The 26,714-nt window shown below is 35.0% G+C and overlaps 1 protein-coding gene across 1 annotated transcript; it reads left to right on the forward strand.

Moving 5' to 3' along the window:
- The first annotated feature begins 1,891 nt into the window (after positions 1–1,891).
- Positions 1,892–21,296, forward strand: SLC25A31 (solute carrier family 25 member 31). The gene is made up of 6 exons (XM_006917759.1): positions 1,892–2,135; positions 9,248–9,375; positions 13,752–13,869; positions 15,948–16,102; positions 17,678–17,803; positions 21,102–21,296. Exons 1-6 carry the CDS (start codon positions 1,892–1,894, stop codon positions 21,294–21,296), a joined length of 966 nt encoding a protein of 321 aa, XP_006917821.1.
- The last annotated feature ends 5,418 nt before the right edge of the window (positions 21,297–26,714 follow it).

The following is a 26,714-nucleotide window of genomic DNA, read 5'->3' on the forward strand; positions in this document are numbered from 1 at the left end:
CCCTATGTGCTAATGCTTCAAATTCCCTTAAAGGAGATGGAAACCCTTTATTTTTCAGATTTTTTCAGATAAAACACCAATAGTTTCTTGAATTTGCAATGGATTTCACAAAGGATTCTGAAGTCAATGCAATAAGGTGACTTTAACTTTTTTAAGCCTAGGAATGATTAATATAGTTGCTTCAGAAAAATTAATCCGGTGGTAGCATGTAAAATGGAGAGAGACTCAGGCTGAAAAATCAATTAATAGTCAAATAATCCTGTATGGAAAGAAAGGAACCCAAAACACCATGACTACTTGTTTTTTGTGAAGTAATCAAAATATTAACAAAATTCCTACTCTGGAATTCTGGCCTACATTTTTTTTTTTTTTTTGCTAGTGACAAGTAGTTACTAAAAGTGTTATAATTTGCTTAAGATAATGAAGAAAAAATTAGAACCTCAAGTTCAAAAAATTCAGTAACTCATGATTTATGGATGTTTCAAGACTGCAAGTCCTGAGTATAAGATGGAATCTCTATTTATTAGAAATCATCAAACAAGCTATAAAAAGGAATCAGGAATACATTCTGTGCTATTATAGAGAGACCTCTAGGATATATTAATGGAAAAAAGTGAGGTGGGAGGAAATAAGAGACAGACATGATGTGCAAGACTGATGTGTATCTACTGAGTATTCTTGCCCAAAGTCATCTGATAAGCCTCAGGTGAGTTCTCACAAGTGTGGTATGGGAGTGCCGTAGGTGTCACCAAGACATCTGGGACTGCATGGGGTCAAAACTTTTCTTAGTAATACTAAGACATCATCTGCCAGTTTTACTCTCCTTATCAGTAAAAGTGGAGTTTTCCAGTGGCTACAAGATGTGTGACATTTCAATAGACTGACTGAAAAGCAGTTATATAAATCCAGCTGTCTTTTATACAGTCGGACATTACATTTTCGAAAATATAAAACAAGGCTATCCTCACATCTAAGAAAATATATTTTTAAATATGTATTTAAATAAATATTAAAATTGTTTCAGCTTCTGAAACAATAAATATCAATATATGTAACACAAAAACAGAAGCTTCTTTGTGGTCTTAAATAATTTTTAAGAGTGAAAAGGGGTCCTAAAATGAGAACAGTCTGTGAACCACTCACTGTTCTAGAAAAGGTCACTCACTGGTAAATTACACATTAAAATTCCCTAAGCCCAAACATTAAACAAAATTAAATGCCACTGTCTCATTTGACTGTGCAGTCCAGACTGAGAATCACTGCTCTATACAGAACTAACAATTTCAAAAAAATAAAGGAGAAAGGAGAACGTCGAATTATGCTGGATTTGGGGGGGGGAGGCGGGGGTGTTGTGAGAGGAATCGGCAAAACCGTAACTAGACAAATGACTGCTGTTAAAAGCAGAGCTTAAAGCAATTTCTAAGGAAAACGGGAGGATAACTCTGGAAACTAAAACTAAACTCGGTTAATCCCTCAGGTTCGGTTTTGTTCTGTTTTAGTTTTGGCCGCTAACTACCCTAACACAGAATTACCTCACCTGGGTCCCTTCCTGCGTCTTCCCGGCTCAGAAGCCACGGGTGCCGGACCCTGCCCCAAGCCAGGGAAAGCCAGGCAGGGAGAGTCGCCAGCGTAGAACCGCGCGTGAGGAGCCACGTGTCGGCAGTCACGTGTCGGCAGTCACGTGGCCTCACTAAATAGGCGGGAGGCGGTTGGAGGCGCTCGGACGCGCCTGCGCAGCTCCCAGCTGCCCCCGCGCTGCGCTGACCTCCCGGCGTCCTAAGCGCCACTTTCCCGCCACGACGGCGCTGAAGCGGTTTTCTGCTCCCTTTTGTCGCCGCTCCTGCGCTCGTTTTGACCTGCTGCTGCCCATTTTTACATCCGTCATCCCACCATGCAGCGTGACCCCCCGAAAAAGAAGCTGGAGAAGAAGGCGGGAAAGCAGCTCTTTGACGCCACGTCCTTCGGGAAGGACCTGTTGGTGGGTGGGGTCGCGGCGGCTGTGTCCAAGACGGCGGTGGCGCCCATCGAGCGGGTGAAGCTGCTGCTGCAGGTGCAGGCCTCGTCCAAGCAAATCAGCCCCGAGACGCAGTACAAAGGCATAGTGGACTGCTTGGTGCGGATTCCCCGCGAGCAGGGTGCGTATGGGCGGCCGCGGAGCCATCCTCTTTCCTGCGCCGGGTCAGCTTCCCAGTAAGGGGTGGGCCAGGAGGGGCTGATTGCGGGCACCATGGCCAGCCATTGACTGTCGGTGGGTGATGAGTTTGTTTCTTCACCTTCGAGAATTCAATTTCTTAACCAGTCTCAGGGGCTCTGCTTCCCCAGGGCCAAGAAGGCCTGCGCGTGGCCAGGCCTGCTGTGGGGGAGACTACCACCTTCTCTCTCTAAATTTCTATTTCGCAGCAGAATTTACATGTTGGCACACCTGGCGCTTAGCTCAGAAAGCAGTGGTTGACCTCCCAGGATTGGGGGAGATGCCATTAGGCACTTGGCTGTATGTTAACAGGTACTTTACGTTGTTTATTTGTTGAAATAATACGTTTGAGAAGTATTCCAAATATAGAAACTTTGGGGCCTCCCCGTACTCGGCTCCCTATTCAGTGAAAAGAAGTTCTGTTTATTCTTGAGAATTACTGAAGACCGAGGGTAGGACTTAAGAGCACTTACCTCTGCACAAATTTGGGGGGCGGTGTCACAAAATAACTCAATAAAGACAAATAATATTTTAATGCTGTATACTTTAAAAACCCAAGATGAGCAAAATATCAGATTTTTAAATAAAGACAGGATTAGTATTACCAAATTTTCTTTTCCATCAGACCCTGTCTTTAAATTTTTGATATTTTCGTTTATTGTTTTTTCTGTAATATTGAAATGATTTCAAGGAATAAATAATGAAAGTGCTTTGTTAACCATTAAATGCCCTTATATAGAATGACTCCTAAGTTTGCTTAGTGGATATGAGGATAAATTTATCAGAAGTCTTCTATAATCCACTCATGTTGGATTCAGTTGAAAACTATACAAACTTGAAAAAAAGGAAATAGGCTTATTGTATATTCTGAACAAGAAATGAAGTGGCTTCAACTCCAGTACAATTCTTTCTTCCACTCTTAAGTCTAGGGGTAGGTTACTCTCCCCTCAAAAAAACATTCTCTCTCTAGGGATGTGGTTACAACTCAGCCTATTAGGTACGGTATTTGGGTTCAAGGTAGATTCTTAGGCATCATGTAAACTGTGAATTTTGAATGCCCATCTGGGAGCTGAGCTCAGGTCTTTCATAAGTAGTGGTTTACATCTCCCCACCCCATTTATTTTAGCAGAGCAAGCTTCTCATTTCCCCCAAGATTTTTACAGGAAAAGTTGGAACCTATCTCTCCTTGGTTTATATTTTAAGACCTCTTCAGAGAAGTAAGGATCACTCTAATATTAGCTAATCTGCTCAAAATATTTAGACAAGTAAAGCTAAATATTCTGGTCAGATTTGCTGACCAGTGCTAATTTATTTTCTATTTTAAATGTTTTTTGTAATACTTAAACCAAGATGTTCAATATGACTCTTGCAAATTGAGATCATTCTGCATAGTATTCCGTTTCTTGCTTTCTATACCTTCAAAGATGAGATGATCATAGCAGAACTTGAGATGGTTTTCATTCTTATATATGAGGCCTTGTTATGACTACACCACAGTATATATTCTATGCCAAGAGGTTAGTAATTGACAACGGGGATAATATTGCCACCTAGGGGCTTTTTTGGAAATTTGTGGGGAATTTTTTGTTTAGCACATAGATGGAGATGCAATCTTTAATTGCAATGATGTGAAAGGTGAAAGCCAGGGAGGCTAAAACATCCTTCTGCTATACATGTCCAGTCCTACACAACAAAGACATCCCACTGGACATTCATATAGTAGTGAAACTTAAATGATTAGCTGAGTCTCGAACCTAATTCTTATTTACTTACAAACGCAACCTATCTGGGGCATAGTTCTAGTATACGCTGATTCCAGTAATGCAGCTACCATGTAAGTAGAGGGAAGAGTGTACTTTGTTTTGTTGAGAATTTTACTGAGTTCTTCATTGTGAAAACTCATGTCAATAACTCTGCTTGTCATATTTGGTCACCACTTATATCATCTGCATTTGTAACTTGAATTTCTGATGATTGTACATATATACATACAAATATATGTATTAAACACTTTTTTCAAAATGTCAATGTGTATCTTAAGTATAACTGATTCATTATAAGTAGAAGCAAGCATCTATTATGCATATAGTATGGTCATCCTTCATCAGTTTACTAATTAAAATACATATATTATAAATTTCTCTTTATCACAGTGAGGGCATTATATTGACTTTGTTTGAATTGTTAAAGAGGTCATTGTCTTTGAAGTCTATTTCTAGATAGTAAAGTATTCACAATAAATACTTATATAGAGAGGGCTTGAGCATGGTGGTAGGATTGAGAATCATGGTGCTAGATGATTTGGAAACTGTACTAGGCAATCAGATTTTGAGATTGTTATTTTCTGCAGTTTACATTCTGTCACTTTTTTGAAAGTGAAGACGCATCGCCATTTTAAATGTTCTGAAGTTTCTCTTTTTGATTTGCTCTAATTTTACTAACTTTTCCTTTCTAACTTTAACCTACCCCTAGACTAAAGAGTCTAATAGACATGTACTCAGAAAGCACAACTAGATATTCCCTCACTCTTCTTACCTAATCTCTGCTTTCTTTCCACTCCAAAGATAGAGCTCCTCATTCTTGCTCTGAACATAGCTTTGAACATCTCTTTCTGTGTCCTTGATATTTTTTATAAGATTTTCTTGGATGATGAAAGCTTCTGGATTTATCCTGACTTACGCTATTCTTAAAGATTTACTTATTCTTTAGTTGGTATGTGCACTTTTAATACTGTTTAAACCTTTATTACACAGATAATGCATGTTTATTGTAGAAAATTAGAAAATGTAGAGAAGCAAAAAGACAAATCATTGCTAAAATCACCACAGTTGACTTATGCTATGATTTTTCACTGAGCAAAATATGTGTATGTACATATATTCTTAATTGAAATAACTATTTTATTTAAAATATTGTGAACATAGCCCTTTAAAGAGCTGACCTATGAGTGTCATTTTTAAGAGCTTACAGGAAGGAACTCTTTTATGAGTTCCTGGCCATGAGTTCATCAGCTCCTTTTTTTCTGAACTTTTCTAAGCTTATTTTTCTGAAGGCTAGAGCAGTCAGGCTTTTGTATCTTGAAGATGATATGTTGAAGGATGGAAAGAAAATATTAGGTTGTCGCATTATTTAAATAAAATGGGAAAAGAAACTACTGATATTTAGTATTTGAATTAGCACTGATAGCTATGCTTGGGCAAAATGTCAGTTACATATCACAGGACACTAAGGCATTTAAAAGAGTAGGAATTACACAGTGTAGAGAGGATGACAGTCACTACTCCTTAATTATATAATGAACATAGTTTATATTTGCTTAATTAAGTAGATTTATAGAGACAAGTAGACTATTCGAATATTTGAAATTATCAAGAAGACTATTTGAAATATATTCATGTATACTTAAGGACGAACCTCACCTTAAGAGCGTATTGAGAGGTATAACAAATGATGGTATGAAAATATCATAATTAGCAAGCTATCTGAAAATACTGTTTTTTAACTGTTCAAATAAATGATTATTTATGCTCTAATTTCCTAGCTAGACATTTTCCACAAGCACCCTTTCTAAATAGCCCTTCTCCGTATACTATTGTTTTTGTTCTTATGGCCACCTGCCATATTTATATGTTCATTGTCTCTCTCCCTGGCCCTTCTTCCTCAAAATAAAAACTATAAGATCAAGAACTTTGTTCCTAGTGCTATCTCCAGCAGGTCTGCTAAGCACTAGGTACCAAATTAAAGGTTTTGAAATGAAGAATCTTTACCTCATCCTTTAACTTCTATTTTGGGTATGTCTTAAAAATGTACATTATGGGGTAGTATAGTATAGTAGCACAGGTATATAACTTTTTTTAAAAATATATACATATTTGTGAGTCATGCTAACTACATATATTTTTACTGACAGGCATACTGTCAAAACATGTTGGGTCCCACTTGACTAGAGTATAGATCCAAGCACACACAGCTTTATCTTTCTTAGCTAGTATGTTGACCAGTAAATGGCCCAGGGACTTTTTTCCATCTGTTTTAATTCTTAATTATTTTCTCTGAATTAAGTTTAGAGTAGATCTTATTTTCTTTTCCCTTAAATTCTGAAGAGATTATTTTTTCTTGGCAATTAAGTCAAAAATTTAGCTATTCTGCTATTATTAAAGATACCACAATATCTATGTTTTTCTCTACCAATTTTGTGATTATATATTAGGAAACTGTCTTTTTATTCTATATAACTAGAGAGTCAAAATACTCCTACATTTGCATAACTCTTACTTTTCCCTTCTTTTTGTTCTGACCAGAAAATACTACCGTTTTTATCGAGGATGGATTTTTATAGCGAGGCAGTAGAAATTTAATAGCTCTAAGTCTGGAGTCAGGTCTGGAATCAAGTCCCAGCCTTCCCCTTCCTTATCTTGCGACCTTGAACCATTTTCATTTAGCCTCTCAGACTCAATTTCCTCAGTTTCAGTTGTATGTTTAATATAATAATAGCACCTACATGATGATATAGTAGTTATGAGGTTTAAACAAGATAATTCCTATAAAATATTCAGCGTGTGCCTATTGTATAGTTAATGCTCAATAAATTTTAACTCTTTAATCGTTACGTATGCATTCCTAAATTTACAAATACATATTCTTGATGTTCATTTGTGACTGTATGTGAGATAAACTTGTATAGAGGAGGAAGATTTTTCCTTCTACCTTTCTAGGTTCTTTGGATGATCTAATAATTAAATGAACAGAAGACAGATTAACAGGAGAAAAACAAATTTAATTACATATGCACAGCAACCCTTAAGAAGCTGAGAACCACAGGCAGTCAGTTGCACAGTTGAGGCTTATATGCCATTCTGAGCTAAGGAGAAGAGTCTAGGGTTCTGGGACTTTAAAGGAGAGGAACAATTTACAGGAAGATGGGAAAAGCAAATGTTTGGTAAACAAACGTTTGTTGCACCATGCTGAGACAATGGGATACAGAGAGGACTTTGAACAAAAAGATCCTGCCCAGCTCCTCAGCTTATCATAGCTAGCCCCCAAAATGCTTTGTTGTTATCTCTAGTGATAGTTCTTTTCCTGGAACAAGCCCTCTCTATATTCTTTCTGGTAATTAAAGGGAAAGTAAGAAGAAAAACTTCCTGAGCCTTGTTTCCTTAAAATAATCAGCCCAAAATAATCCTCATGCCAGAGACATGATTTGAGGTGGCAAATTTTGCTTCCCTCTGCGTACATTACACAGAGAGTAGATTTTTGTAATCTGTCTGAGGAACTCATTTCTTCATCTTTAAGATGAAGAGACTAATGATACCTACCTCATGGGCGATTTATAAGGGTTAAATGAAAAGCAGTTCCTCCAGAAACTCAAACCTGGATTAGAGCTTTGGAATCAGATGGAAGATCTGATTCTAAATCCTGGTTTGGTTACTTGGTAACCATATCCTTAGATAGTTTTTAAACTTTTTAGAGTTTCAGTTTGTACATGTATAAAATGGGGGCTGTTGGAGAACCCACATCACAAACAATGTGATGATTAAATGAAATATACATATAGAGCCTTTGCCAGTTCCTGGCAGGTATTAAATGCATAGGAAATGGTAACTATTTCCATTAGATGTTGAATGCACTGGTAAAGACTGAATCAGTTGTGAGTACTGAGAAGATTATTTCTTGGCTATTAAATATGCTTTTAATTATCTTTGTGCAACTGCTTTATATTCAGTTTAGGATTCACCAAGAGTCTGGGTTTTTTTTTTCTCACTAAATATACTTATTTAACAAATATCTTTCCCTCTGTGTACTTATCTAATTTAATTTTCGGTTTCTGAGCACTAGCCCAGTCAGCTGAAATTATTTTCATTTGAATCTTTAGAAGATAAATATCTTATTTTGGGTATTCTCCAAGCTGAGACTAGCAGCATCCTATTCACAGGAGCAAGATCAAACCATTTGACAATTTCCCATCTCGTAAAAAACAACGTAGCTACTGAAGAGCTAGCCTATTGCATTCTAGCTCTGGATTATAAAGGCAGCTTTGAATTATAAGGTCAACACATACTAGGATTGGTCATTCCATAGAGCTTTGAAATGAGAAGATTATTGACCTTGAAAATTTCTCTCCATCAGGCCTCTGGAGACTGCCTTTAATTGTAAATTTATCCCTTTTTTGTCTAGGTTCCAGAACATAAAGATAAGGATGCTTCAAACTCTTCTATTCCCTTTTCATTCTCATAAATATGTATAAAAACTTTTGTTTTAGCCTTACCACTGTAGAAATTGTATATCTTGGTTTGGAAATAAAGCTAAGGGTTACTAGCTTTTCTGATAGATACTCCTGAGCTCTGTTCTTCTACTAATAAAGAGAAGCTGTGGTACATATATATACAATGGAATATTACTCAGCCATAAGAAGAGATGAAATACTGCCATTTGTGACAACATGGATGGACCTCAAGATAATCATGCTAAGCAAAATAAGCCAGACAGAAAAAGTTGCAAATCACATGATATCACTTATATGTGGGGTATAAACCTAAAAGCAACAAATGAACAGGACAAACAGACTCATGGACATGGACTATATATAGACTAGTGGTTAGCAGAGGAGAGCGGGGAGGTAGACGGGGTAAAGGGGGTCAAATATGTGGTGACAGAAAGAAATCTAACTGAGGGAGGTGAACACACAGTGTAAATATATATATTTATATATGCCTTACTGTTAAAATGTACAGCTGAAACTTGTTGGATTTTGTTAACCAATGTCACCATAAATAAATGAATGAACAAATGAATGAATGAATAAGCAAGTGTGCGAGCCCTTCAACTGATAATGTTTTCCTTAGGTTCTCAGGTATTCAAGACTTTATTGGAAATTAACAAAATCCCAATGAGGTACATGTGTTAACATTGCCTTTTTTCTTCACTTGAGACCCATAAACTTTATTTTTTCTTATGAGAAAGGGATTTAGTTTTAGATAGTTCAAATAGCTAAGTCTATGAAAACTATAGGAATTTTTAAATAATACAAATTTATTTTCAGTATATTTTCTTTTGTAGGTTTCTTCAGTTATTGGCGTGGCAATTTGGCAAATGTTATCCGTTATTTTCCAACACAAGCTCTAAATTTTGCTTTTAAGGACAAATACAAACAACTTTTTATGTCTGGAGTTAATAAAGAAAAACAGGCAAGTATATTTTAGTATGTCTAAAATTTTCTAAGAAATAGTTGGATTTATCTACTTGTGATGTTTTATTTGGGGAGGAGTTTCTCAAGTCATGAAAAACATAAAACATAGTAACTTAACATTATAATATGTGTTATAGAACTTATATATGAAAAACAGAATTATATTAACTTTTACAAGTTTCTCCAAACCTTTTAACACAATTTTAAAAATTAAGGGATATTTTGTCCCAAGGTAATATTTCTCTGAATAAATATTGATTTTAATGTAATTTACATTTTATAATCACTATTCTACACTAGAGAAATTCAGCATTTTATTTGCTTTTATTAAGCAAATAAAAAGTCAAGAGATACGTATTTCTACCTTCAAGGTAATTTATTCTATAGAAAAGTAAATTGTTTCCTCTGTAAGATCTATTTAGCTGAGATTAAAGTGCTTAGGAAGATCAAATCAAACAAAACAGGAAAAAGATAAATTTAAGTTCAAGGTAATCATTGATGTAATCATTCCCACAGTTACAAAATCTAGTTTCAAAATTTCCTCCTCATACAAACTATATGTCATTTGTCCTGTTCTCTGTTTTGTTTCCTCCATTAGAAACTATATATACTACATTATCCTCAAGGTTTTCTCTTTACCTTTTCAAAGTCTCTCTTTTCCTCCTCCCCTAACCAACAAGCCAGGCTGTCCTAGCAGATTAGTTAAAAGCAGCGGTGTGCGGCAGTGGTCACATGAATCTGCATATGTGATAAAATTACATAAAACTAAATGCACACATACAGTGAGTGTATGCAGAACTGGAGAGATCCAAACAAGGTAGCTTTTAATCAATGTTTATTTACTCTGCTGTAGTTACATTAGATATTACCATTGGGAGGAATTAGTTGAAGAGTTTACAGACTCCCTCTGTCTTATTTCTTACGATGCATGTCAATCTGCAATTATCTTGAAATCAAAGTTTTTTAAAAAAGGAAATATGGTAGGAAAGTGTCTGTCTACTATATATTGTTTCTTTGAATTTTCACCTCACCTTCAGAGGTAAGGTATTCAGAGCATACAGCACCTGCCCAAGTCATTTGTTCTGTTTTCCTAACTCTCAAACTCATCCTTCAACATTCTGTTCCTCTCTCAGCTGAGGTGACTAGATGGATGAGCCTTAGCTAAAGCTGGGTATAAAATGTTTCTCTGCCGCACTTTAGCAGCTTCTAACACAACCCTTGACAGAAGGCAAGTTAGAAAAAGTTCTTCGTTAGAAAGAACTTTGGTCCTCAGGCATTTCTTTTTTTTGTGCATCATTGAGTCTGTTCATATAGTATCTACTTATCAGCAGTTGAAAATAAACAGGATTATTTTCCTCCAAAACCCTCAGACTCTTCTTGCATCTTCCTCTCCCTTCTTGATTCGTCTCCATGCCCTCTCCTTTTACAGCATAGTAGTATCTGAAATTACTAACTGGTAATAACTGAAACTCACTTATAATGACATACCATGTCTCCTGGATCTGTTTTATTTTTAAGCTCAATGTGGAGGGGCAGACTGCATTTGTTACACAGATAAATGCAGGATTTTCATTCAGCATAGATTCTTAACTGCTTTTTTCCCTCTCCTCCTTTCCTCCCTCTTCCTTGTTTTCTCCCTTCCTCTCTCCCTCCCTCCTTCCCTTCTTTCTCCCCTGCCTTCTTCTATCAGTAGGCTGGCCATATTATTTATACATGTTATGCCCCAGGATTTTCATTCAGCATAGATTAACTGCTTTTTTCCCTCTCCTCCTTTCCTCCCTCTTCCTTGTTTTCTCCCTTCCTCTCTCCCTCCCTCCTTCCCTTCTTTCTCCCCTGCCTTCTTCTATCAGTAGGCTGGCCATATTATTTATACATGTTATGCCCGTGTGTGTCATTTTATTCATAGGCCCCATTTTCACAATCAGAAGTGTCCTGGTTTGAATAATACATTATATGATCATCCACCCTGAAAGTCATTGATCTGAAAGTCATTTCTCTAATCTAGAAAGAAAGTTAACCAGAACTTGAGATGCACTTTATGAAGTTTTTTTATGCTGCATATCCGTTTGATTGTAAGAAGCAGAGAGTTAAAACAGTTACTGCTCTAAAAAGAAAAAAAAAAGTATTGGATGATATACTGGCACTGGAGTTTGAACCAGAGGCAGCTCTAGGAATCAAACTATGCTCCTTATCTTTGTCTCCCTATTTACTTGGTCTCTCTCTTTCTCTCACAGTATCTGCTTTTTTGTGTATTTGCTGTTTTCTCATCCCACCTTTTTTACTTATCTATATTTTATTTAAGTTCACTGTTAATATCATAGTGGTCCCTTCTGACCTTTCAGAAGGTCAGAGTTCTTTACCTAAGATCCATGCATGCTTAACACTAAAAGTATGTTTATACATATGTCATTTTTATTGAAAAAGGATCTATAGCTTTCAACAGTCTTATAGTAGACCGAGACTTAAACTAAGTCATTTTATACTTTTCTCATTTCTGTCCTTACTGCTAACTGGCATAGCATTTCTATAGTCGAATTCCCAAGAAATAGACTCTGGCCCAGCACATCTTTTTCTACCAGGTTATAGATCATCTGTTAGACTATGGATTAGGTACCATGGGATCAAATGCAGTCTCCTGATTTAATTATCTCTGTGCAGTTATGAAACATGGCTACCTATACAGAACTTAAGAGTTTCACTTAAAAAAAAAGGAGTCATAGGAATCTGACGACAGTAAGTGGCATTCCTAGTACCTTTCATTAAACAAATATTTATTGAATACATTACTATTACTCTGGGTTAGGCCCATGACTTGCTTTGTGAAGTAAACTGATGAATGGACAGATAAAATGTGGTAAATCTGTATAATAGAATACTATTTGGCAATAAAAGTGAATGAAGTACTAATACATGTTACAGGGTAGATAAACATTGAAAACATTATGCTAAATGACAGAAGCTAGTCACAACAACTATATATTGTGTTATTCCATGGAGAGGAAATGTCCAGAAAAGGCAAATCTATAGAGATAGAAAGTAGCTTAATGGTTACTCACGGCTCCAGGGGAGTAGGGGAAGAATGTAGAGTTGATTGCTATGGGTACAGGATGTCTTTCTGGGGTGATAAAAATGTTCCAAAACTAGTGGTGGTTACACAAATCTGACTTTACTAACAATCTGTTGAATTATATACTTTGCATGCATGGCATATAAATATATCATTAAAGTTGTTAAGTAAAAATAATAATCCTGGCCTTGAGAAATTTAGTCTGTAGGCAGTAAGATGAGACATGTACATAAATAATTATAAATTGAAAGTAGAAAGTGATTGTAAATACTATTTTAAAAGAAAATCCAGAACATGTTGACACATTTTACATATTGGCACATGATTCACCTTTAATTCTCTGGGAGATGAAGTATTTGTTGAAAAATAATATGATTTCATGGAGGAAGTACTGAATTTGAATTAAAGTATAATTCAATAAGTTTTTCATTAAAAAAAAACAAAAAACAGAAAAAGGAATAGGAAGGGCATTCTAAGACAAGAGAAAATTGAGAGTTCCAAAGCTGAGATGGAAAACTATTATCGGAAATAAGAGCTAGAGAATAAAACAAGAAACTGAGCTGATTAGAATATTGTGCACTGAAAGCATTGTGTGGTTACAGTGACCTTGTACCTTGAATTTTCTAGAACCACTCCAATTTAAATACTCCTTTCTTTTCCAGTAATCTCTAGATGGTGAAAAGCAGTTTACTGGACCTAATTAAATAGGGCATATTTTAAATGTTTTTCAAAAGAACCATAACAACCCGTGTGAACAATAATGCCTAACTTACATGCCACTCAATTACATTATCATTGAGTTGTGCCAATTTTCATGTCAGCATTTGCACATAACATACATATATTTTTGAGCTGCTTAAATTTAATTGTCCTAAAATTACAAAGTAAAATTGTAGCATTATGAAGTATCGCTGTCCCCCCACCACAAAAAGGGCACAACTAAAGCCTCCATAGATGCCTTACATTTTGATCATAACTAATACTATTGTTGACAAAAAAACATAGTCTAAATAGATGATTATCTTATGTGCCCTCTTTTGCTAATTTGGGCTACTTTTGCTGGAGGCCATTAAAGTGCTTCGGAATTTTGGTATGTCAGCATCTAAACTGTATCTTCCAGACTGCATGGTAAGAAACAAAGGCTATGTGGGCATGAAGAGGAGTGTTTTGGATAACATGGTATGTGTTGTTATAGATGTTTACTTTAGAGAAGCAATTTGTAAATCTAGCTTTTTAATCTTTATAAAAATCAGAATTTTAAACAGATTCTGTAGTTTAATAACTACTTTTTAATTAATATGTTTCAGTTCTGGAGGTGGTTTTTGGCAAACTTGGCTTCTGGCGGAGCGGCTGGGGCAACATCCTTATGTGTAGTATATCCACTAGATTTTGCCCGAACCAGATTAGGTGCTGATATTGGAAAAGGTATGGGATTTTTAGAAATACTAACTCTTACTTCTTTGTATTTTAAACAGTGTATTTATTGTAGAGTTATGTTGTAATGACACTGTTAGACATACAATCTAAAATTTTTATTCTGAACCAAATGGTAGAGTCATGCGGCCTAAAGACTACTACTACTTTCTTTTCCCTTAAAAGAAGGAAGGGTAAAGTGAACACTGTAGTAACAAAAGAGCAAACATAGAGACTGCTTATAACTTACTTCCATTTTTTTCCTTGAGAGCCACCTCCTAGATCTCTCTATGCACTTATTCCTGTCTCGATTATGACTCCTCTTTGGGTTAGATGTATAACTCTCAACCTAGAGATTCCCTTTGCCTCTGTCCTTACTTATTTTATCATATCTTTATATATTTTGTTACAACATTGTTTTGGAAGATTATACTCTTTGGTAGCTTTCTGAGCCTTCTGAGAAGAGTGGAATAGGAGATAAATTGAGATCTTGCATGTCTAAAACTGTTTTATCCTCCTAATCCTTGGCCATATATAAAATTCTGGGTTTCAGGTTATTTTCTTTCAGTTTTAAAAGCATTACTCTGGATTCTAGTTTCTAATATTGCTCTTACAAAAATCTATCTCTTACAACCGATCCTTTCATATGTGCCTTTTTTTAATTACCTTATATTCCTGATGATCTGACATTTCACAAAATGTACCTTTTTGTGTGAGTCTCTTTTCAGTAATTGTGGAGGTTAACTCAATTGGCCCCATTCGATTGGAGCCTGAGGGTGGCAGAGGAGTGAGTCACTTGGCTAATCAAGATGAGGCTGTGGACTTTTAGCACCCAGGTGCTACTTGTTTTTCACTGCAAGATTATTACTTAGTTCCTCTAATTTCCAAGTCTTTCTGAGGTTATTGGGGTCAAATGGCTCGCTTCTCAAAATATCTCCTTCTGCAAGAAAATAGGTTTCGTCTTTCTCTGCTTTACTTAGTGAGTTACCACTCCTCTCTCTCTTTTCCATTGTGCTAAAATTTGTAGATTTTATTGTTTGTCATTTACTCTTTGCTTATATGGCTTTCATTCTGTTTTATTCCTCTATTATCGTTTTAATAGAATGTCTTAAGGGAAGAGAAAATCACTTGACAAATATTTATTTTAGTGCCCGCTATAAACCAGGCCGTGTCTCAGATACAAGATGTGTATGTGTGTCTCACACACATACCCACACACACACACACAGACTGTATAAAACAGGGAGCTCATGGCTTGTGTACCTTATAGTCTAGTAGAGGACACAAGTAATAAAAAATGAATGACTAAAATTTACTGTCACTTAGCAATAAATACCATGAAAAAAGTTTAGGAGAAGGGAGTGGTGTCAATTTTAGATAAGTAATCAGAGAAAATGCCTCAGATGGAGAAGCAGATTGAACAAAGATGAAAATGAGTTTACTCTATCATATTTAACTGGCAGTCCAAATTTTCTTATTATTGCTAAGAAAGTAAAATTATTAACTCATGTATCTTGCTTTATGTACAGTTCTGTAGTTTTGTTTTCTTTCAAAATTAGAATAGTTCATAGTGAAATATTCTACATATAATATTTTTCAAATATTGTCAGAGTTCTACATCAAGAGAAAATAAGGACAAAACCAACAAACACTCGAAAAATTTACTTCATCTAAAATATTAATGATCCTTAAGTTACTAGTTTTAAGCTATATCTTTTACTTTATCTGTCTTTTTGCTCTTCAACTGAAACTACTTGTGGTGTTTTACATTCCTAATGAAAATTAGAAACTTCTGCATTCCTAGTAATTATATTCCTAGTAACATCTGGTAATTTTATTGAAATGTTTTAAGCCAGTTGTATTGCTTGAATTAGACTGTTTTTGTAAGAGATTAATATTTTCAGTTAAAAAATTTTAAGACACCACTTGAAATCCTAATTATTTTTAATGAATAGGAGGATTTTGATTTGTGCCCTTTTTTGTTAGATTTCTAAGTGGCGATTCCAAATATTTTGAATCCGTAAAATGTTTAATTAAAGTATTTACTTAAAAATAATGCTGTTAATAAACTTTAAATGGCTTTATTTTAGGTCCTGAAGAGCGACAATTCAAGGGGTTAGGTGACTGTATTATGAAAGTTGCAAAATCAGATGGAATTGTTGGTTTATACCAAGGATTTGGTGTTTCAGTACAGGGCATCATTGTGTACCGAGCCTCTTATTTTGGAGCATATGACACAGTTAAGGTAATTTGAGGTTTTAACTAATATATTAAACAAATGTGTTTTTTTTCTTTTTATTCTAATTAGTAATATGTTCAGCAGATATGTTTACTTTTAATTATAGAAATCAAAATTGATGAAATAATAGACATAGAATTCTGTTCAATTATGACTTCACCATAACCTAATTAAATTATAGCTCTGTTGTAGATCTGACTTTAGATATAAAACATAACCCTAAACATTAAGTTTTAGGGCTGTTTGTACTGGAAGACTTACAATACATCATGTTGCAAATATGAAACATCTAATTAGGCTTATATCATAATCAAATCTTGGCATATAGAAAGCTTCTTCCAACAGTTTTTCTGATTTTTACATTCACTTTATTATCATTTTTTATATGCAAATACTCAATTTACTATTTCATTTTTGGAAAGTAGGTAAGGTATAATTATTTGTATTGGTATTCCTAGGTGGTCTCCCATCCAAGTGCTAATCAGGCCCAATCGTGCTTGGCTTCTGAGATCAGACAAGATCAAGCATGTTCAGGGCGGCATGGCCATAGACTGTAATTACTTATTTAAATGTAAAAAAAATGCTACTATATCTCAGATATCTATTGAGTACTGGCAGATTCTGTGGTCTATCCTCCAGATTGTTTTATCAATTTGCCTTCTATTTCAGATTTTAATAGCACTTCCGTAAGATAAGAAAGAGAAACATTTAATAACGGCTACCATTTTTTGAGCTATTACTTAGTTCTAGGAACCTTGTTAAGTAGTTTACATCCTCACAGTGTTACAGAATAGCTTCTATTATTTCCGTTCTAAAGATAAATAACCTGGGAGTGGTTAAGTAATTTATTTAAGTGGCAAGCAAAAATCCTATGCTCTTAATCACTACGAGATAATGCTTCCAAAAGGAAGCAATGCAATTAATATTAGTATTATTTACTAAGTAAGATTAAAAGTTGAAGGAAATTTTATAGTAGTTTTATATATTATCTCTACCCTCCATCATTACTATAAATGTAGTTGAATATCATTTTTATTGTGGTAACATTATGTTTAGTTTGTAGTTTATTTTTTTTAGACTGATAAATTAATGGACATTACAAAATGTTTTATCTATTTAATCAGAGAAAAATTGGTTTGTACTCTCCCTCTGCTTCTCTTTATTATTCTCTGTAGTAGTTGTGAAATTTAGGAATGTTTCTTCACTTGCTTAGAGCTTTAAAGCTGCTTATCAGATATCATCTGTTGATGATAATAGCAGGAATTCTTTCATTTTTTTTCAGCTCAGTGGAACAACCTTTTTAGTCACTGACTACTATCTCTCCTACTTTTCAGTGCCATTAATAACATCAATTATAATAGTAAATATACTTTTTTTCAAATGTTTTTAAGCCATGTATGGCATTCTCCTTACTGATACCCGGCTATTATTTTAATCTTTCCACCTTAAATCCAGGTGTTTCTTATTGCATTTTAAATGTTATTGAGCCCCCATTCAAATATTTGTAAGAATTATCTTTTGATTTAGGAATTTAAAACGTTTTAGAAGTTTAGATGGTTAATTGATATTTTTCTTTTTTAGGGCTTATTACCAAAACCAAAGGAAACCCCATTTCTTGTCTCCTTTTTCATTGCTCAAGTTGTGACTACATGCTCTGGAATACTCTCTTATCCCTTTGATACAGTTAGAAGACGTATGATGATGCAGGTATTTTATATTATTATTTATAGGCTTATTTGAGTCTTCTAATATCACTTACATCGAGGTATGATTTATTCAACTTTTAGAGAAATTTTGGCTGAAAGGCATAGGTCATTTGTTTTACTTATTAAAAATAAATGTATGCTGTGTTCTGTCTTGTACTTTTTCCTGTCCTTAAACAGTCATCATCCAGTAAAACTCCTTCCTGGTCTATCAGAAGAGAAATGCCTTCCACTTGAGGAGCATATATTATTTGGGGGGATTGGGGGGTGGCAGGGATTGAATGAGTTAATATTCTTAACTGAATATTAAATAGAATAAACCCAGTTACCAGCTATTGACATATGTGTCATCATTTGCAATAAAAGTAAATTATTTTCAACTCAAAGGATGGAAATTTAAATGATCTGTTCTAAATATAAATCCCCAAACCCAAATTTTGATACTTCAGTCTCCATTCCTCTTAATTGTTACATTCATTTATTCAGCAAATATTTGAGCGCCTAATCTATGCAAAACTATGGTGACACAAATAAGATAAGGTAGAACCTGCGCCCACATTTATTAGCATAGTACTGCAGGCATACAGTTAGTGGTTTAAATAGAAATGTGCATAGGTTCCAGGAATGCAATAGAGGAGGGGTGCCCAGATGCTTAAAGTGATCAGACGTGACCTCTTGGAGAGCTAAATCTCAGTAAATAGGCTTTTTCTCCAGTGAGAGAATATTCTAAGCAGAGGGGAAAAACATACATAAATGTATGCTTGAGAAGTAGTCGAGTATTCAGATGGTAAGTTTCATGAGGGCAAGTGAAAATAATGACACCGGAAAGCTAGAAAAGTAATATAATGCTTAACGTGCCAGATACTGTCCTCAGCATTTTACCCTTTAACTAATTTAATTTTTAAAACAATGCTATGAGGTGTAGTTACTACTATTATCTTCATTTTATGTCTACAAAATGGTACTGGAAGAACCCAGTAGGCCACCTGAGAGGGTGAAGCATATCTAACCTATTACTTCATTCATGGACTATCCTTAAAGTGATCCCATTTACATCTGCATTTCCTCTTGATCTAAATCTAGCTCTAGTTGAATGCATTTAAAACTTTTTACAATGGAAAGTTAATTTGCATATCAACTGCGGATTCGTAAATGGTAGTGTTTCAATGTTTAATTTTCTGATTTTGATAACTATACTTTGAGTATGTAAGAAAATAGCCTTAGAAAATGCACACTGAAGTGTTGTAAAGGGTCATGATATCTGCAATTTCCTGTTAAAATGATTGTTATTTTCATGTATTTGGTGTATTGCTAGAGCTGTTATAACAAAGTACCATAGACTGGGTGACTTAAACAACAGAAATTTATTTTCTCACAGTTCAGGAGGATAAAAGTTCAAGTCAAGCGTGCAGCAGGGTTGGTTTCTTCTAAGGGCTTGTCTCCTTGGCTTGTAGATGGCCATCTTCTTCCTATGTCTTCCCATGGTCCTTTCTCTTTCTCTTCTTATAAGGATGGCCAGACAAGATGAGGAGTAACCCTAATAAGCTCATCTATTCTTAATTACCTTTATGAAGATCCTGTCTCCAAATATAGTCATATTCTGAGGTGTACTGGGGGTTAGGACTTTAGTAAAGGAATTTTGTGGAGACATTATTTAGCTTGTAATGATACTCTTTAATTTTTGTATTTTCATTTTATATTCCACAATTTTGTTACACTCTATATTACAAAAGCTAATCTATTTGTACACACTTTGAAGAATTTTTTTTTATACACACAGGTGTATAATCTGCAAATAATACCAGATATTCCCCTTCTCTATCTTATACCTTTTATTTCCTTGTCTTTCCTTTCTTGATCTCAGTTAGTGTTAAAGAAATTATAACTGGCAATTTTGTCTTGCTCCTGATCTTACAGAGAATGCCTTCAGTGTTATATAATTTAAGGTTAGCCGTGGGTTTTTTGTCCTTATCCTTTGTCATGCTGTTGCTGTTACTTTTTGCTTTTGGTTATAACAGTTTTTAAACATGAATGGCAGTCATGTGTTTTCTACATCTGTTGAGATGATCATAACATTTTTCTCTTTTCAAATGTTAATATATTATATTGCATTAATCTATTTTCCAGAGCTAAAACAACCTTATATGTTTGGGATAAATCCAGCTTGGTCATGATATATTGTTTTTTGTATCCCTTACTGGGTTTGAGCTGCTTGTTTTTGTTCAGGATTTTTGCATCCATGTTTCAGTGATAACAGCTTGGAGTTTTTCCTTCTTGTATTGTCCTACTCTCGTTTTGGTACCATGACTATGCAAGCCTCATAAAATGTGTTGGGGAGTCTTCCCATTTTTTCTCTTTATAATTACATAAGACTGGAATTAAATGTCATTAAATGTTTAGTAAAACTCACATGTAAAGCCATCTGGATACGTAGTTTTCTTTAAGAGAAGATTTTCAACAGCTATTTGAATTTCTGTAATGAATTTATTCCAGTTTTTTCTATTCTGTTGGTAAATTATGATTTTTAAAGAATTCATCGGTTTCTTCTGAGTTTTCAAAATAATTGTCGTGAAGTTATCCATAATATCATCTTGCCCTTAATTTTCTGGATCATCTTCAGTGATGTTACCTTTGCCATTTCTAATAATTTTGGGGCCATTTCTAATAATTTTAGGGCCCTTTCTTGTTTTTCTTCAAACTATATTTCCAGAAATTTGTCAGTAAATTATTTTAAATAACTATTGGCTTTTTATGCTTTCTATTGTATTTGTTTTCTTTTTCCTTTATTTTTGCTGGTTATTTTTTTCTACTTTTTTTAGGTTTATTCTTTTTCTAAAAATGTTTAGTTTGCGCATTAATTTTCAGGCTTTCCTTTCTAATATTTCAAGGTCATTATTTTTTTATAAGTTACCACTCAAGCTGCATCTTAAAAATTTACTCGAGTTCGTGGTTATTAGATATTAAGTCTTTTCTAAAATGTGTTTTCTTAATATCCAAACATAAGGTATTTTTCTAGTTATCTTTTTTTGCTATTGATTTATCACCTCATTGCAATGCAGCGAGCGAATAAATCATGGTATGTGATGCCATCTTTTTAAATTTGTTAAGCCTAATATATGGTCAGTTTTCAAATGTGCCTGAAAAATAGGAGTATTCTCCAACCACTAGGTATGATATTCAATATATGCCCATTAATTCAACATACTTACTAAATACAGTGTTAATTTTATCTTAGTGCTGAATAAAATATATCTTAAGATAAAAAGTATTAAGATAATAAGAAACTATTTTTCTTTCTATAGAGTGGTGAGGCTGAACGGCAATATAAAGGAACTTTAGACTGCTTTGTGAAGATATACCAACGTGAGGGAATCAATGCATTTTTTCGTGGTGCCTTCTCCAATGTCCTTCGTGGTACAGGGGGTGCTTTAGTGTTGGTATTATATGATAAAATTAAAGAACTCTTTCATATTGGAGGTAGTTCATCAGGAGATTAAATCGTTAAATGCATATATTTATCTTGTTAAACATACAAATTACATAGCTGCCATTTGTATACATTTTGATAGTATTTTTCAAGTGGTAATTCTGCAGTAAAGTATAAACTTTTTTCAAGGATTTAAATACTAAAAATCAGATAAATGTGGGTGTCCTTCCCACTTAGACTCAAACTCACTTTAATGAGACATTTTACTTAGAAGTAGTGTATGTTATTTCTATTAGTTTAAAATTATTTTCTTTTGTGATGAAAATAAAAACGTATAATGTTAAAATAGAAGAAATGAAAATTTGTTCTTTTAATATAACTGTCTTCCCATCTTTTAAAATCATATGATATGACAAATATTTCTTAAAAGCTTATTAGGAGATGTCATCATTATATCTATGGGGATAAGTATTACGTTTTGTTATACAACATCTCTACTAAGACAGCTCAGGTACTTACTACATATAGTGTTTATGGTTATAGCTTTTAATAAGCACAGATTCTAGATCTGATAAAAAACTAAATGACTTTAATGACATTCTAAACCTGTAGTTGGGAAATAAAAGATATAAAATGGCATATAGGCTAATTTTTATCTTTAAAATAAATAAAATCTTGCTGATGTAAATATATCTTGGAACAAAAAAATATCTTTTCAAATTAGTTTGTGTACTCTGTATTGATAATAAAGGACGTTTAAAACTTATATCTGAGCTCTTTTTCCTTGATTCTAACTTTATTAATAAGCAGAGAATAACAATTTTTTTGTCAGAATTGAGAATTAGCTTAAAGATAGAAAACAAGATTTCCAAGGTTTTGTACAGGAGTCTGTTTTGTTTTTCAGAAATGTTGAAGAAGATAGTACAGTTGAAATCTTCGAGATTTTAAAGTATTGGTGAGTAGAGGGATGTTAAGCTAGTGAGGATAAACTATAGAAAGATTTTGTGAGGCTATGAGAGAGTTAAAATAGGGTGGGTGAACTTTCTGGTGCACAGGGGCAAAATATGTTTCAAGGAAAGTAATCCAAACTATACTTTTAAATATGTTGGTTTATCACTTGAGAAAAATATTAACTCTTGAAAACTCTCAACATTTCTTGCGGTGGTCAATATAACACAGCAAGTTATAGAAACAAAACAAAATATTTTCCTTTCATTCTTCACTATCATTAGTTTTGTTTATTAGAATAAAGAAAGATTAATAATGGTTCCAAGACAATCAATTAAAGAATCAAATATCAGGAATAGTCACCCATGTAAAGATTAAGAAAATATATATTTTTAATGTTAAAAGTTGGAAAAATGCATAACTAAAGTATATTCATATGGGTAGGATATTTAATTTCCTATCCTAAAACTATATCCCCAAATAATCCTAAAATTCCATTCTCAGAGCTTCATTTTTTTAGTTTACTTAATTCATGAAAATACATCCATTAAAAAAAATAATAACCTTTTAAGTTTATAGTCGTTTATACTTACTGAAACTAAATTTATTTTGGAGAATTTCACTTTGTTTTCGCACAGCAGTTTTGGCTAGAAAGGAGAGAAAACAAAAACATGTACTAAGAGGCCAGAAGCCCCTGAAGAAATTGTTACTATTTTAATATTACTACTCTGGATAGATTCTTTATAGTAATAGAACTTTGTTACGCTTGAAGTAAAACTTCTGAAATAATTCCTTTGTTCATGTACAAACATTGTGCTTGAACTAAAACTTAAGAAATAATTCCTTTGTTCATATACAAACATTATGCTATCTAAATAAGTGATAACTTTTGTTTGTCTTTAGCTAATTAATCTAAATGTAAATTCAAAGAGCCCCTTTTCTTCCACTGTTATCTTAAATTTTAGTATTCTTAAGGGACTAGTCAGTCCTAAGTTCATTTTGTACTTTACATATACTCCCCAGTTTCTCTGTATCTTTAGTTTCAGATCCATCTGTATGCCAGTGACTCTCTAGCCTAGCCCAGTTTCCAAATGCGATTTAATTGTTTTTCGCACCCCCTTCTCTATATGTATCAGAGTTCTCTAACCCAACATTTCTACTAACACCTGTTTCAAATAAGACCTTCTCTTTCCATAACCCTTATTCGCTTAACAATACATAGCAATTCTATCTAGTCACCTACCCCCAAAACCTGGGAGTTATCTTTGCTTTCCCTCTACCTCAGTTCATATAGCAAATAGTTCCCCCACTCTTGTAAATTCTACTTCCTAAAAAATTCTTACATTTTTTTTTTCTTTCCATTTTGACTGCCATTGCTTTGATTCAGGATTCATTGTCACTAATGCAAGCTATTTCAATAATCTCAGTGAAGGTAAAGGCCAACCTGCTGTAACGAGACTCAACCTGCTGTAAAGAGACTCAAAAATACAGTGGCCTAAGTAAGATAAGTGTTTCTCATAATTAATAGTTGGGAGGTGAGCAGTCAAAAATAGCAGAGTACCTCTCCATGAATTCCTTCAGAGATCTACCTTCCTTCAGTCTTTTCGCTGTAATCTCTTAGAGCGGGGGTTATTAATCACTTTTGTGGCATGGACACTTTTGTCACTCTAGTAAAGCCTATGAACCCCTTATAATAGTTTTTAAATATATCAAATAAAATACGTAGGATTATAAAGGAAATAATATTTGAAATATGGTTATTAAAATATTAAAAACATAAATTTGTGATATAGTAATATACACTTCTTTTTAATACATTTACAAGTCCATGTTCTAATTATTACTATAATTTCATAGTACTGATGACAACTGTTTGAAATAATATACGTAACAGTTATAATGTAGTAGGGAGATATTTGATTTCTATTTGTGGGAAAAATCACATCATTAAAGCTACTGTGATTTGTGTCTACATTCTTAATTGAAGACAATTCCCTCTTTAAATCTATATATTCCTTGGGGACCTGGGGACCCCAGGGAAAGAACCCCTTCTTAGAGCATTGTAATCATCTGCATAGTCAAAGCTGAGTCTCAGGCTAATCTGTGTTCCCACCTGCAGGAAAAAGGGAAAGATAAATCTGGGCAGCGAAGAGGGATTTTAACCAGCTAAGGTGGAAGTTGCACATGTCACACATACACATTGGTGAGACTTTAGACTTGGTCATATTTAGTTATAAGGTGAGAAATAATTGAACAGCCATGTGTACATGATAAAACAGATTATCAAAGACAATCAGGAGTCTGCTACAGTCTCCTGTGACCCCTGTGTATCCAACCAGCCTTGCTCTAATCCATTCTTAACACTGCTTCCAAAGTATTTTTTTAAATCCAGTCTGATCATGTCAGTTTCCATCTATTTCTCTAAATGTAGCAGTAGATCCTGACTTGTGGGTCATCTGGATTGGGAGAAGTTGGGGGGAAGTTTTTGCAAGTAATCCACAAGTGAATATGCCTAGTAAAATTGAAAATTGGATTTTAAAAATGAAGTTTTATATACATTTATATGAAGCCTTTTTATTCATATATGTATAAGCTTTGGGGAGTAACAAAATACAGTTGAAGTGTTCTTGAACTTAGTACGTGGACTAATTATTTCAATAAATGCTAAAAATAGTTACTTTAGGAGCTATATTTTTTACATTTAAAAGGAGTCCTATTCTTGAAAAGGTAAACTGCTTGCCTACAGGATAAAGATTTCTTATGATGACATAAAATATCTTTTACAATCTAGCTCCAGACTTCAGCTATACATCATATCTGTCCTTCTAGGCATTGTAGACTTACCAGCAACTTCTGATACCTTAAATACAGCATGCTCTTTGGTGCTTCTGTGCCATTGCACTTCATTTTTTTTTCTTTTTTTTTTCTTTTTTTTTTTTTGGTAGAGTTCAGTAACTTGCCTAAGGGCCTACTGTGCTATTGTTAGGCGAACCTGGGACTACAACCCAAGTCTGAGCCTCAAAGCCTGCCATCCCTTTAATAACTAGGTACTCTCATTTCCTTCCAGTAATTGTAAAGAATGTGATAACAATCCTTTGCTCCTGACCTCAACTGTTTCTTTTTACTCTGGCATTTTACCTGTTTTTTTTTTTTTTAATAGAAAAATCATTCTCACATCCTGAAGTTTTACAGACAGAAAGGATGGATAAATGGTCCTAAGAGAGTTTCAGGATATTCTGGAATAAATCTAGATGGTGGCGGGACCAAAAGGATGATGGCCCAAGAAGCCAGTGAAGAGGGAGGGTTGAAGCCATGAACCACTCACCGGGTCGGGCTAGGGCCCTGGGTTCTGTTGAGAGTCAGTACCCAATCCCTGCTCTGCTCTTGCACGCACTGCCTGCCGGGAGGCCCCTCCGCCCAGCCCGCGGTGTCCCTGACGACGGGTTGACTGGGAGCCTCTGCTTCTGTCTGCTTGTGAAATGGAAGAGAGGTGTGATTCCTTAACGTAGAAAAACCAGAGTCAAGACAATACTGTACATTCCGTTTTCCGCAGTATTGCCCTTGAAGATGGATTTCATAGCCCTTATAGCAACAGCAGCAGGTGCTATAGCCACACTTGCTGCTGCTGCTTTTGCAGCATTGATATTAGTAAAAAGCATAAATTCTTTTAAGAAGTTGACAGAGAGGGACAATAAGAGTACTAAAAGATCTGGTGGAAAAGCCCATTTCAAGATGGCAGCAAGCAGAGAAGAAACACATGAAGAATTGGGCGAGAAGGAGCAGAAAACATACGAAAAATGGGGTGAGAAGGAACAGAAAACACCAGAAAAATTGGTTGAGAAGGAACAGGAACCATCAGAAGAATTGGGCGCGAAGAAGCAGGAAACACCAGAAAAATTGGGTGAGAAGGAACAGGAAACATCAGAAGAATTGGGCGCGAAGAAGCAGGAAACACCAGAAAAATTGGGTGAGAAGGAACAGGAAGCATCCGAAGAATTGGGTGAGAAGGATCATGAAACATATGAAGAATTGGGCGAGAAGGAACACGAAACCCATGAGAAATTGGACGAGAAGGAACAGGAAACCCATGGAGAACCGAAGCAGGAGGAACAGGACAGCCAGGCTTCGTAAGTGTAAACTCTAACTTGGTGAAGCCTCAGACAGACATCAGATGCTGGTCAAATGAAAAGGGCAGGCAGCTGAGCCTGCTGGGCCTCCCTGGCAGGGCTGGAGGCGACGCCCAGGCCCGCCAGGTGTCATAGTGACACGCACGCATCAGGCCACTTGAGGTCGAGTTAGTGGGGGCGGCTGCATCTTTGGAATGGTGTGAAGGAAGTGGCACGAGGGGAGAGTTGTCAGTGTGCTTTCGTTTCTTGACAGTTTGGTTTTTGGTACATAAAGCCCTGATAAGGAGGGAAAAAAAATTGGTACAATTTGTTGGGTCGGCTTTCTCCCAAGACGAAGGGGACTCGCTTCCGCCGGCGTCTGCGGCGCCCCTGGTGGCGAGGCCAGGCCGGGCGGCCGCGCAGCACAATGGGCG

The sequence above is a fragment of the Pteropus alecto genome, unplaced genomic scaffold (assembly GCF_000325575.1).
Source record: "Pteropus alecto unplaced genomic scaffold, ASM32557v1 scaffold17, whole genome shotgun sequence".
NCBI lineage: Eukaryota > Metazoa > Chordata > Mammalia > Chiroptera > Pteropodidae > Pteropus > Pteropus alecto.

Bases quoted from the DNA above. Each gene is read 5' to 3' on its own strand.
- SLC25A31 (XM_006917759.1), top strand. From the start codon at position 1,892: ATGCAGCGTGACCCCCCGAAAAAGAAGCTGGAGAAGAAGGCGGGAAAG. The intron at 9,376-13,751 runs GCAAGTATATTT...AATATGTTTCAG, and splicing joins GAGTTAATAAAGAAAAACAG to TTCTGGAGGTGGTTTTTGGC. The intron at 13,870-15,947 runs GTATGGGATTTT...GCTTTATTTTAG, and splicing joins AGGTGCTGATATTGGAAAAG to GTCCTGAAGAGCGACAATTC.